The 14,388-nt window shown below is 29.8% G+C and overlaps 1 protein-coding gene and 1 pseudogene across 1 annotated transcript; both read left to right on the top strand.

Annotated features, from left to right (window-relative positions):
* Positions 1–2,840: 2,840 nt before the first annotated feature.
* On the top strand, positions 2,841–6,181 carry LOC124943980 (terpene synthase 10-like). The gene is made up of 7 exons (XM_047484431.1): positions 2,841–3,187; positions 3,285–3,549; positions 3,988–4,363; positions 4,582–4,797; positions 4,929–5,067; positions 5,269–5,529; positions 5,684–6,181. Exons 1-7 carry the CDS (start codon positions 2,876–2,878, stop codon positions 5,990–5,992), a joined length of 1,878 nt encoding a protein of 625 aa, XP_047340387.1. The 5' UTR covers positions 2,841–2,875; the 3' UTR covers positions 5,993–6,181.
* A 1,500-nt stretch (positions 6,182–7,681) lies between these two features.
* Positions 7,682–8,783, top strand: LOC124942635 (annotated as a pseudogene).
* The last annotated feature ends 5,605 nt before the right edge of the window (positions 8,784–14,388 follow it).

The following is a 14,388-nucleotide window of genomic DNA, read 5'->3' as shown; positions in this document are numbered from 1 at the left end:
ACTATGAGAATCTTAGTTCTATAACTCATAAGGATAGTTATAATAAAAATAGTAATATCTAATATCAAAATATTAACAGTTACCACCAAAAGTGTATTACAATATTATATTAAGAGTTCACTTAAAAGAACAAAAAAATCATGGATTTGATTCTATCTAAAAGCGTTTTAAATTTAAGCGGGGCATAATTGTGGGGTGTAATACTAATTCTCTCTTAATTAAAAATAAATAAATAAAATAAAGTTACCTTCTAATTAATAGGATCATAATTGATTGATGTGAGTCTCCATTTTTTATTTGAAAAAACTTTAATGTAAAAGGTTGGTGTATGGTCTTGATCAAATTGACATGATGATCAAATTGTATGATGGTTAAATTGACACATGTTATAATTTGGATGTATTAACACAATTATATTGATAGTGAAAGTAACTTTGCCAAAAGACTGCACAGTGTTTTCTGGGGTCGATGACATTTTTGTTTCTTCACTAAAACAAAGTTCTTCAAAAATGTTTATTTATTATCACGGGCAGCCATTACTTTGGTGGGTGAGGGAATGGACAAGTTTGTACCAAATATATGAGTACATATATTTGAATTAAAAAAAAAAACTATTTAGGATTATGTATAAATTATAAAAAAAATATTTAGATAGTATATAATATCAAAATGGACATATTTTATTATCAATTAAACTGTTAACATTGAAGTGAAGTTATATATATATGTTTTATTTATTTACTATATCTATTTATAGACTTATAATTATTAATCATGTTAATTTATATATATATATATATATATATATTAATATATATAAAGTATATATATTAATACTTATATTTTAATGAGTAATGATATATACAACACCCTTATATAGCACCACCTTCATACAGCACCTACCTCATTTGAAAAGAAAGAAAAAAATATATCTTAAAAAAATACAAGAGAGAGAAAAATATTTTCTCTATTTGCCAAATGAGGTAGGTAATGTATATATCATTACTCTATTTTAATACATTTTTATTTATTTTTATCTCTCATCTTCTCGTAATTCAATTTACCATTTTATCAAAAATTCATTTAAATAAAATATTGTCTTACACATAAAATTATTTAAATTTAAATTATTTTATATTACAAAAATTATTTTATTTTATATTATAAAATATTCTGATAAATAAATTAGTTGACACTTTAACGAAATCCAAAAAAAAATTATCTTCTATAATTATAGATTTATTTTATTCTTATATGAAGATTTAACTTGTAATTTAATCCTTAAGTTAACCATGTATATTTTATGTTAAAATTATTTTAGTTATGCCTCGGATTAAAAGATTGCTCATTAGTGATAACTTTCATATTTTACTATTTTATGTTTTTGTATAAATTTGATTCTGGATCAAAAACTTCATTAACTAAGAAATGGCAAGTGAATTTATATATAGATTGAAATTTGTTTTATATGAAAATGTGAATTGTTGTGCGCTCATTAGAACGTGGAGACGGATTTCCAAAGCGAGCGGGAGTACTGGAACATATGTCATGAATGGAAGGTCAACTATGATGAAGTCACATCTATGAAATTTTTCAAAGTTAGATAATTTCTCTGCGTTTGTTTGTAATTCGTTTATGTCATTATGTTTAGATTGTTTACGTGTTTATTTCCTAAAACTTTAGTCTTAACTTTCTATGTTGTTAGAAAGTTAGACGGAACTATGACATTTTTCTTCCCGTTTTGAGGATTTTTAATAAATGACACTAATTCGTTTAAAAAAAATGTGGATATGTTGGAATATATAGTTTGTCATATTTTCTTGATGAATTAAATAAATAATAGATAATAATATTTATCTTTATCATTTTTTTATTGTTAAGAAAGACTATTCATATTGAGGTGATTTTTCTCATCATAGGTGTGAATTATTTTTAATTGTTTTGAACTTATTTTTTAAATTGATGATTCATGTGAATGATATTTCTCTGGTATTAATTTAAGTGTTTGAATTTCAGAACAAGGTGTTTCAGTTTCTTTGGTTGACACCTTTTGATAATGACTTGTTTTGTAGGGTGCAAATTTAGACACAATCTCAACTCTCAAGCATTTATGTGACATGTTGTGGTTGTCGGATTAGACTTCAAATTAATTTCGTTATAAATCAAACATATATTCCTCTGATTTTCTTTTTTATTCTAAAAAATAGATTCAGTGGTATACTGAAATGGTTAGTTCTCTAATTATTATTTTAATTTGTTGTCACATCTTGTCACCAAAGCCACAAGAGATTTTGGGTTCCATATTTAACAAAATGGAGAAAATTTTATATAGCAAAATAAAATCATTATATAAATGAGGAACAATGTCCATAATTCCCTATCATGTTTTTCGCTACGTTTAAATAATTTTATTTGTAACTTTAATATATATGGACCATTTTCAAAAAATATGTCCATATTAATAAATATTTAAGTATAAATTAAAGAAATTATTCAAAATAAGAACATATATTTGAATTAAAGTCCACCCCATATCAGAAATAACATTAGCACAACTAAAATAGATAATAACTCTCAAAGTCACTCAAATAGAAGGAATCAAAACAAACTTTTTGATTTAAGTTCAAAACAAGTTCATTTAAGTTTTGTTTAGTTTGGGACTATTAATTTTCATGAATACTTAGGAGCCAACTAATTTGTGTTTCATTTTTATTTAGAAATTTGATTTTTTATCGTTATATTTAAACAATTTTTATTGATTATTTTCAAACCAAAAAAAATGTTTCTTTTTCTCTCTATTTATATATAGAGGAGAAACCTAATAAGTTATAAGTACAAATTAAGCAAGAAACTCCATCTTTGTGTTCGGTGCAAAATGAAGATCATATCTTCACTGGATTTCTTTTTCTCTCCCAACAAAATTTACCGCACTAACGAGAAGTCGCGGATTGGCTGCAAACAACAATTGCGGAGTATACCAGCTGGTTTCTTCGTCGGCCACCAACTATCATGGCAAACAAAAGTTTCAACGAACCAACATTGTCGGAACAAGCAGCTGATCAACTGCAGCATGAGTACCACCGTGAAAGAACTCAATGATGAACAAACCATAGTTAGACGGTGTGCTAACTATGGTCCAACCATTTGGAAATATGAATACATACAGTCCCTTAATAGCAACTATGTGGTAATATATATATATATATATAATATTCTTTTCATCTATGTATTTTATTTATGTGAGTTCATCATGCATATATAGTAATATAATATTTATGTTATAGGGAGAAGAATATGAGATGAAGGAAGCAAAGCTGAAAGAAGAGGTGAAAATAATGATACTAGAAAAGATGGAGACCTCATTCCAAAAATTAGAGCTCATTGAGAAAGTCAAGAGACTAGGAGTGTCTTATCACTTTGAGAAAGAGATAGAGAGTTGTTTGGATGCAATATACAATGAAACAAATTGGTCAAGTGAAGTTTTTGATTTAAATGAAACATCTTTGAGATTCAGGCTCTTCAGACAACATGGTTATAATGTTTCTCCAGGTAACTAATAACTTCTATAAATTAACTATATTAAAGACTCGACAATTAAAAACAAAAAGCAACCACTTGAGTGGTTGGTTTTCATCCACTAGTCTTAAATAGATTTAAAATCTTTACATATTCTAACTTTTTAATTATCTTTATTTTTAAGTAAATTCATATTCTTGGTAATTGTAATTATACACTACAAATACATTTTTAATACTTAACTTCTTCACTCTTTATCCTAGTTTATGCATTGTGATCTACTACTCCTGGTATGATCATTAAAGAGGATAATGATTATCTTAGTCCTCATTTTATTTTGTATGATTTTATGAAGAGTACTCAAATTTTCTCAACCCTTTTGTTATATTTTATTCTCAACTTTACTTGTTACGAAATAACCTTTAGATGAAAGGGTAATGTGTGGACTAAAATCTTGGTAATCTTTTACAGATGTTTTTGACAAATTTATAGACCAAAATGGGAATTTCAAGAAGCACTTGTCTGAAGATATTGTGGGGTTATTGTCCTTGTATGAGGCCTCGTATCTTGCTGTAAAGGAAGAGAGTACATTAGATGACGCAAGAAAATTTGCTGCAAAACACTTAAAAGAAAACTCGAAGATAATAAAGAATTCAAATTTGGCCATGTTGGTGAATCACGCACTCGAGGTTCCATTGCATTGGGCGATGAAAAGATTCGAGGCAAGGTGGTTCATAGATGCATATAGCAAGCAAGAAGATGTGAATAAGACCCTCCTAAATTTTGCTAAGTTGGATTTCAACATGGTGCAAGCTGAACATCAAGAAGAACTTAAGCATGCTTCGAGGTGGTTCTTTAACAATGTAATGTATCTTATTATTAACCAATTAAGCTAGTGACAATATTTTTCAACCACACGAAATTACAAATAGAATTTTAATTACAATAATAAACAAATCATAGAATATTACCACTCCCTTATTCCCAAATCTATTTTTTATGTCAATCCCCACAATGAGAAATTCATTCTACTATTTACCCATCATGAATTAATTTATAATACAGATGGTGGGAGAACTTAGGATGGGACAAAAAAGTGCCCTTCCTTAGGGATAGATTGCTGGAATGTTACCTATGGACCTTGGCCGATCCCCAAAATGAAATGTCGTACTACGGAAGGATGTGTACAAGGGTCAACCAACTTATCACATCCATTGATGATATTTACGATGTATATGGCACTTTGGATGAACTCGATCTCTTTACTAATGCTGTTCTCAGGTTAAATGTGTGTCCTTCATTTTCATACTAGATCTTTGCTATTGATTATTTGTTTTGTTGGTTATCTCATATTATCTATTTGAAGATTCAAAGATTTGATTCTCTAACTATTTGTTACTATAAATTGGAAGATGGGATGTGAATCTTGTCGAAACATTGCCAGACTATATGAAGATATGTTTTCTTGGCAATGTTAATTCTGTCAATGAATTGGGTTATGAGGCTCTTAAGAATGAAGGAGTTCACGCCCTTCCATATCTCATCAAAGTGGTACATGTCCTTCTTCCCAACTTATACAATTATCGTTGCTATTAATGTTTTCGGATTCATAATTGTAATGGGACATAAAAGTTTAGTACATATCAATATTCAATAGATATCTATGCATAACATAGCTAGTTCATCGTATTTTTTTATTTTATTTTATTTTTGTATATTATTGATCTTTATCTTTTGTTTGAAACGATGCAGTGGAAAGATTTATGTGGGTGCTATATGAAGGAAGCCACGTGGTTCCATGAGGGGCATGTGCCTTCTCTTGATGAGTACTTGAACCATGCATGGATGTCTGTGGGAATTCCTTTGGTGATTAATCATGCATATTTTCTTTGTGCTTCTACTTTCAATAATCCCATCACTGAAGAGGGCTTGGAAGCAATTAAAAACTATCACGAAATCATCAAATGGCCTTCCATGGTGGTTCGCCTAGTAAATGATTTGGCAACTTCAAAGGCAAGTCACTCTACATTAATATAATATTAATGAATAATTTTGAATGCATTGCAATTTATAGCAAATATTTTGTTGTTATCAAATATTGATCAATAATTGTTGTAATTAATAATATATGCATTTTCTTCTTTTCATTTTCAATCTTGGCTAATAGAAAGAATTGGAACGAGGTGATGTACTAAAATCGGTGCAACTTTATATGCATGAAACTGGCGCCTCGGAAGAAGAAGCTCAAGAATATATTAAAGGACTCATTAGAGAAACTTGGAAGAAGATAAACACAGCTCGAACTATGCCTGATTGCCCTTTTGAGATGAAGTTTGTGGATGTAATAACAAATATTGCGAGGATAGCTCATTACATGTATCAATATGAAGATGCGCACGGGTATAATATTGATGGGAAAAATAAGGACCGCGTCACTTTGCTCCTCATCGAGCCAATTCCTCTTTCTTTGGATTGATGTGAATTATCCAAATCTACTATAAGAGCAATGTAATTTGTGAGGAATGTGTTGATTTATGTTGATGTATTCATTTAAATGCTCAGTATTGTGTGGTTATTTAGTGTGAAGAGGCCAAATACTACCTCTAATAAAGTAATGAAAACCACGTTATGGATCAATCGAATAGACTCTTAATATTGTTGTACTGCAGATCCTTTCCAACGAGACCTTCCATTAAAAAAAATAAAAGAGATGAACTCATAAACCTTAACTATTCACAATTTAAGTCAAGCATCCCAACAACCCCTAGTTGAACACTTGAGTTTGCAACATTATTTATGATAAAAAAAATTGGTCTTTAGCAATTTTCTTGGCAATATTTATAAGAGTCACAACTAAATTTGCAATAATTCAAAATTTTGCAAATAACTCTTGCAAAATTGCAACTTCTAGTACAATAATGTTTTGCATTATTTTTATTTTCATAAAATTATTTTTTTTAAATAATTTTGTAACTAAAATTGTAATTCAAATTAATACGATAAATTTATTAAATAATAAAAATATATTAAATTTAAACTCCAATATCTTATAAAATTACGTAATGCAACACTCTTCGTAATAATTAGCATACACTACAACAAAAAAACTTACGACAACAATTGTTCTCAAATGGGTCCATTCAATGATGTAAAATCGAGCAATGTGATAAAAGAATAATTACAAAAAATCCTCCAATTCCAATTAGGAATTCGTTGGGCCCTTTAGGAACAACTTTGAAAATAGTCAATTTTGATTCATTTTACTATTTAATAACTTATAATCATATCCTAATAACTAACTATTTACAACTTGACAATTTAAAACAGACTTTTCAAGTACTTAAATATTATTTAACGGAAAATAAAAAATCCCGATCCATGTAGTAACTTTTGAGTCCATTCAATTTGAATTGATATTTTATCTATCACAATTATTGTGAAAAGACATCTACAAAAATAAGTCTTGGACAGTTTATTTGTGAAAATGTATGTATAGCCAAAAATGAGCCACACCTAAAATCGGGTCAAGTTCTAATTGTTCAAGTTGACTATGTAGTAATACGATCAGCTAAGCCCTATTTGGCTACCCCAGGAGCAACGGTTCATGGCCATTATGGATAAATTATTTATGAAGGAGATCTGGTGATATAACGCAGGGTCTTCCAAAGGTGGAACATGTATTAGAAGTGCGCTCAAATCATTCAATATCAATGAATCTAGAAAAGAGGATTGAGGGTTGGAACGAACGTATACCAAGAATTCCTTGGGGATTCTTGATTAGTGCTGAGCTAACTATACCGCAAAGCCATATCTCTTTGGAAGATCCAAAGGGTTTATCGATCCCAGGGAGTGCAGATCCATAATAGGCATATAAAAATTATTGTACGTCAAATAACCTCAAAAGTGTTGGTTTCAGAAGATGGAATGTCGGATGTTTTTTTACCCGGAGAACTTATTAGATTGTTGCGGGCAGAACGAATGGGGCATGCTTTGGAAGAGGCGATTTGTTACCGAGCCGTCTTATTGGGAATAACAAGAGCATCTCTGAATACCCAAAGTTTCATATCGAAAGCGAGTATTAAAGAAATTGCGCGAGTTTTAGCAAAATATTCTCTTCGAGGTCGTATCGATTGGTTGAAATGCTTGAATGAAAAGTTGTTTTAGGAGGACTCATACCCGTTGGTACTGGGTTTAAATGATTAATGCACCCTTCAAGGCACCATAACAATATTCTTTTGGAAACCAAAAAGAAGAATCTATTCGAGCGAGAAATGAGCGATATTTTGTTTCGCCACAAAAAATTATTTGATTCTTGTCTTTCAAAGAATTTCCATGATATATAAGAACAGTCATTTAATTTTCTAAATGATTCCGAAGAGCGAGTTGATCCTTTTAACTAGCTGTATTTTGATCTGTATTTGGTCCGGTCTTTTGATTTGATAATAGTAATAAATAAAATAACTAATAGAAAAGAATAATGGTTTGGTCATGTATTTACGACCAATCTACGATAGAAGAGAAGGTTCCATCGGAACAATTCTTTATTTTTCAGGGTACCCCTTGTTCTCTTTTTTTTAAAGGGGGGGTAAGTGTGGGGGTAAAATGACAAGAAGATATTGGAACATCAATTTGGAAGACATGATGTCGTCGGGAGTTCATTTTGGCCATGGTACTAGGAAATGAAACCCTAGAATGGCACTGTATATCTCTGCAAAGCGTAAAGGTATTCATATTACAAATCTTATTTGAACTGCTCGTTTTTTATCAGAAGCTTGTGATTTGGTTTTTGACGCATCAAGTAGGGGAAAACAATTAAAAATTGTTGGTACCAAAAATAATGCAGCTGATTCAGTAGCATGGCTCGGTGGTATGTCAACGAATTGGTCCACTATAGAAACAAGACTTCATAAGTTCAGAGACTTGCGAATGGAACAAAAAATGGGTAGACTCGGCTGTCTTCCGAAAAGAGATGCGGCTATGTTGAAAAGACTGTTATCTCATTTGCAAACATATCTGGGCGGGATTAAATATATGACAGGGTTACCCGATATTAGTTTCATTCTTGATCAGCACGAGGAATCTACGGCTCTTCGAGAATGTATTACTTTGGAAATTCCATTTGCTTAATCGATACAAATAAATTGTGATCCCGATCTTGCAGATATTTCGATTCCAGCGAACGATGACGCTATAGTTTCAATCCGATTAATTCTTAACAAATTATTACAATTTGTGAGGGTCGTTCTAGCTATAGAATATATCCTTGATTAATAATAAAAAATGACTTAGGAAAACTCCATAGATTTATAGAGTCGGTTACTATTTTTGAATCTGAAAAAAGAGATAAAAACTGGGAATATTCATTATGGGATTAGTTGGTATTCAAAATAGACAATTCAAGCGGGCAAGTTAAGTTGAGAAAGAGAGGGTTGAATCAAAATTATTTCGTTTTAAATTCGATTTCTGTCAGAGGGCAATATGAATGTTCTATCAATACACTAAAAGGAAAATATGATATATCTGGTGTGGAAGTGGGCCAACATTTATATTGGAAAATAGGAAGTTTCCAAGTCCACGGACAAGTACTTATTACTTCTTGTGTTGTAATTTCTATCTTATTAGGTTCAACCACTATAGTTGTTCGGACCCCACAAATCATTCTGACTAGTAGTCAGAATTCATTATCATATGTCTTTGAATTCATCCGAGATGTGAGTTAAACCCAAATTGGGGAAGAATATGATCCTTGGGTTCCCTTTATTGGAACTATGTTTCTATTTCTTGTTTGTTGGAATTTATCGAATCGAAAGTTCAATCCTGCTTGAATAGAAAGACCCGGGTAGGCATTAGATGCTTGAACATTCACTTCGTTCAGTCTTAATATTTAGGCTACCTGCTTCAATAGAAGGTTTTAACCTTTCTGACTTAACTTAAGAAAGATTCAGCTTGAGTAAATGAAGGTTTTTATAGTCTTTGTCTAGTCAATCAAGTAGCTTTCCTTCGATTACGCTTCTGCAGTAGCATAGTTTCTCCTTGATGCCCGCAGCTCAATCTATGGAAGTCTAGTACGAACTAAACCTCAATTGAAGAGTTTCTTTGGTGGCGAGAAAGAACCACCCCCGTCTCGCCCTACTAGCAACTTGATTAGCTACTAGTTACTAGGATCGTTCAAACAGTAAGTAAACAATGCGTACTTCTTTCCTAGTCTAGTGGATCTGCGTAGCAGAGAAAAATCTTCTACCCAAAAGCTCTTACCTTACTTGTTGTAATTCATTCACCTACGAAAATAGACAACTTGGGTTAGGGCTTGATTATCTTGTTATAGGGCGACGCCTTCTCCTTCATATGCTTTAGTTTAGTATTTCTTAATCCTTGCCTGAACTACCCTCCTCATGACATGACCACAAGAATATCTCTGTCTACCCTTAAAAGCGTCGCCAAAATGTTACCGACACTTATTCTTGCGTCGCCCAAAGAAGGGTGGACGCAAGTTTTAACAACGCTTATTTAATAATTGATTTACCAAAAGTCTTTTTTAAAACTGATTTTTTAATAATTCTTTTAAAATTTTATTTATTTATTTTTATTTCTACATCTTTTGTAGATATTTTAATATTTTATTTTTTATAAATTAAATGAAAACACCAATATTTCATAGATAATAAAAAAACTTAAATAATTAAATAAAATCATGAATTAGTTAACTTATATGTTATATTTATTTAAATAAAATGTATTATTTTTCAAATAGTTAGTTCCCTTGAGATGGAAAGAACTTTACTGTTATAATTTTTTAGACATAATACTTAAACGATTATATATCTTTTACATATCAACAACTTGGACAATCTTACACAATATTTCTTACTTGAGTGCTTATGTAGTTGTCTCACTTCTATTAATGCATCCACAATTTCTTACTTGAGTGCTTATATAGTTGCCTCAACTTCTATTAATGCATCCACAAATTCCTCAACTTGCTTCTCAACTTCAACTTCTATTAATGTATCCACAATTCTCATTTTCAAGTTAAATGAGTACACAAAAAATGTTGGCAATAATTTCAACACTTTTAATAGAAAATAAACTGACATGCATACCTTTTTGCACCATAAATGCTAGCAATATTTTCAACTTTTGAACCACAAATGCTGGCAATAGTTTCAACTGTAACAAGAGTTATTTTTAAATCACATGAGTACACAAGCTAAGCATAAATGTAACCACCACTTGATTTGGTAAAAACAAAGTGTTACTAAATGAGCCCAGTTGAGTGTTAGTTATTAGTTATACATTTTATTTATCTTGCTTCTTCTACGCTGCTCTGTTGTGGAATGCTTTGATCTTGGAGAGCTAAGTTTTTGGTCATCTCATTTAGTAACAACAATTACTATTAAATCACATGTTGAGAAGTTAATTAGGTGTATAAAAATAATAAGCAATAGTTAAATTATAGAAATTAATAATGAAAAGAACTACACTCACATTTGTCAAGAATCCATGGCCATACACTCTTTCGGGGAGGCTTAATCCAACTGACATTAAAATTGCTAGCCACTAAACAACATGAAAATACAATATATCATGCAGATAAACATCGAGAAAATAAATGATTAAAATACAATATTCTTAAAAAATAAAATTTCATCTCTCATTTCTTCCCTCTCAATTAAGTTTCAAATAAATAAATAAAAGGTGAACAAGATTTTTAGATTATTTGACACAAAATAATGTTCTTCACATTGTTTTTGTCCTTGGGAAGGACCCCAAACATAAAAAATATCAACTAGAAATTTAAACATGAGATATCATTATACGTTTCCTATTAAGTGTAGTTAAGCAATCAAACCTGAATAAACTGGATTGCTTGTCCTCCAAGAATAAAGAAATATAACTGTTTATATTTGATGTTGAAAGGAGAGAAAAATAGTTAAAATTGAAAAATTATGTCTGAAGTAAACAATAACCCAAACATCAAAGGTGTTAATTTAACAAAAATGTGATAGAAATCAAGATGATGAAATTATATAAATAAAATTTTCATGCAACTTCACTAAAAGAGACACAAAAGAAGTGACTATACCCAAGTAAAACATCGAACCAAATATAAATGATATGATTGCTGTCATTAGGAACTCTAATCCACAATCCACTAATGTTTGGGAAACAAAAAAAATTAGCAAGCCACTTTTAATCCAACTCTGTGTCTACAAAAATTAAAATAACGATCATTGGCAATTTTTTGTTGTATCAAAACTCTCAATAAAGGAGTTTCATTCTTATTTTTTGTATTGAACATAAAATATAACAATAGTTCTTTTCTAGAAATCTTCATAATCGCACCTCATTTAAACGATAAGGTGGATGCACAAACTTTGAATTCTCTACTAGAGTCTCTTTCAACTTCTCCCGATACTTTGAAAGGGAAAAAAAGTAATTATCCTCTTTTCGTGAAACACATGACTTAAGGTGCACAGAGAAACCCTTTTCATCTACTAATGGATTGAACTTATCCATCACGTTGTATATTTGAAGAATTTTCATGAGTAATAGAAGTGATTAACAATGTTCTATAATCGTATGTTTATCAAACATACTATCAAGTTATTGTTGTTAGATTGCATATTTATAAAACGTCCTATCAAGTTATTGTTGTTGCGGTACCAATATACACAATAAAAATCTTAATCAACAATAGTGCTTATAATGTGAATCAGACTTTGTGTCTTCCTCACTTTTTATTAGAGATGATTGAATTCGGAATTGAAGAGGCATTAGAGTTGGATACTAAGTTTAATTGACTTGTAGAAATAAAAAAAAAATTGCATCATGAAATTTCGAGAAAAAATGATGACTAAGTTTGTAAGAAAATTCATCTCTTTATACTGACGGGTGACGCCCTGTAAATTTTAGCATTTCAGCCAATATATCCATTAAAGTTGCACCCATCTTACTCGACTCAAAATAATTTAATAAATAATTTAATATCTCATCTTTGTGAAATTCTGAACACATGTTCATGGTGGTTGAACTTCCAAAGAAGCCATAGTTGTTGATGTATAAAATGGGACCATCTAGTGAAGCCTCGAATCCAGTCTTATGATTATGTTCCATCTTTATTTTTTACTACTCTATGCACTCAAAACACATTAATATAAGATAAGTCCTATTTTGACAAATATGTCCCAAGTATATTAGTGTTGGGAAGGAAGAAGAAATTAGGTAGATTTTATTGGTGTATTTGTACTAAATTTTATTTAAATTATAGGGTCAAATATACAAAAATTGACAAACCGACCCTTTGATATAGGATATGGGTTGATATTTAGCCAAATAACCGAACAAGCACGATCCACAACCACCCTAATACAAAGTATGTATCGAATTAGAAACTTGATTTAGGTATAAAACCATTCATAGTTTAGTCAATCAATTGGAATTTGTAAATCAAGATTTAGGAACTCTACTTAAAAGAAAGAACAACAACTATATACTAAGACAAAATTGATCATCCGATTTCTGTGACAAATTTTGAAGAAAAATATTTGTATAAGATGGTGGATTCAGGTTAAATAAGAAAAGTCCTTACTAACAATTACTAACAATCTAGTTTCTTACTGTCAAGAAAGAGTATTGAATTGTGTGCGCTCCAAAGATTTTATGGTCTTTATCCAATTTCAGGATTGACTAGACAAAGATGTGAAGACATACTGAAAAATTCAAATTGCTTCTATAATAGAAACAATAAATCTGAAAGACATCATGAATCATGATACAACTCCATAACAAAGGGTTTTCTCACTAAATCACTATTACCGTAACTAGATATGATAAAACTAAAACAAATTACATATAAAATGAAGATATATGTGACTAAAGTTGGCCAGAAAAACAATGAGATTAAGCCACAAATATGGTAGAAAAAATCAACGTGGAAGGATATGAAGAAACCATACAATTTCTAGTTGAGATGTGAAAAATTGAGCCAAGTCCGAAATTGAAATTGGATCTTAAAAGACAGAACAAAGAATAATCATAAACAATTGTAAAAGTTGAAACCCTAACCTAATAGAGGAGACGAAGCGTCTTCACGAACAAACCGATTACCGACCTTGAAATAATCTTATGAAATAGAGTTAAATTAAAGTCGATGAAGATAAATTCAAAGCCTCGGATAACGAACTAGAGATCTCAAAAGTGAAAAGGTACTTCAAAGAGAGATTATATTTCTAGACTATCTCCTTACCCTTTTCTCTCTTTTATTTTGTCCGAAGGAAGATATATAAACTGATCATAATTAACCAAAATTTATTTATTCTTAAATTTATATTATTTGCTTTTATATTATCAATTTTTTAACTTCGTATTTATTTGTTTAAAAAGATAAATATATTTAATTAATTTAATATTAATAATAAATTTATATTTAATTGATTCAAAATATAATTAATTTAAGCTTTGAGATAAAAATGAATATAAAATTTTATTTCATTAGTTAATCTAATAATATTGTTAAACAATATTTTTTTTTTAAAAGTATAAAAACAATTATAAAATAAAACATTAAAAATATTAAAATGAAATGTTATATAACTTATTTGTTTATATGGATTTTTGAATGTGTAAATAAAATAAAATTTATAAAGGTTGTCAAAGATATTAAAGGTAGGCAAAAATATTTTTTTATCAGACTTTTACCAACGCTTAATATGCGTTTGCAATTATGTATCACTAAAAGTAGGTTTTTGTTGTAGTGATAATGAATATTTAAAAATGAAACAATAATGCTATTATTTTTTTATGCAATCATATCTATCTACAAGTTTATTTAATTTGCAATACCATTTATAAATCTATCTACAAGTTTATTTC

This window comes from Impatiens glandulifera, chromosome 6, assembly GCF_907164915.1.
Source record: "Impatiens glandulifera chromosome 6, dImpGla2.1, whole genome shotgun sequence".
Taxonomy (NCBI): domain Eukaryota; kingdom Viridiplantae; phylum Streptophyta; class Magnoliopsida; order Ericales; family Balsaminaceae; genus Impatiens; species Impatiens glandulifera.
Note: the sequence above shows the minus strand (reverse complement) of the source record. Positions and strands in the feature narration are given on the sequence as shown.

Excerpts from the sequence above, each read along its gene's own strand:
- LOC124943980 (XM_047484431.1), top strand. The coding sequence starts at position 2,876 with ATGAAGATCATATCTTCACTGGATTTCTTTTTCTCTCCCAACAAAATT. Across the intron at positions 3,188-3,284 it reads CCCTTAATAGCAACTATGTG|GGAGAAGAATATGAGATGAA; the intron begins GTAATATATATA and ends TTTATGTTATAG. Across the intron at positions 4,364-4,581 it reads GAACTTAAGCATGCTTCGAG|ATGGTGGGAGAACTTAGGAT; the intron begins GTGGTTCTTTAA and ends TTTATAATACAG.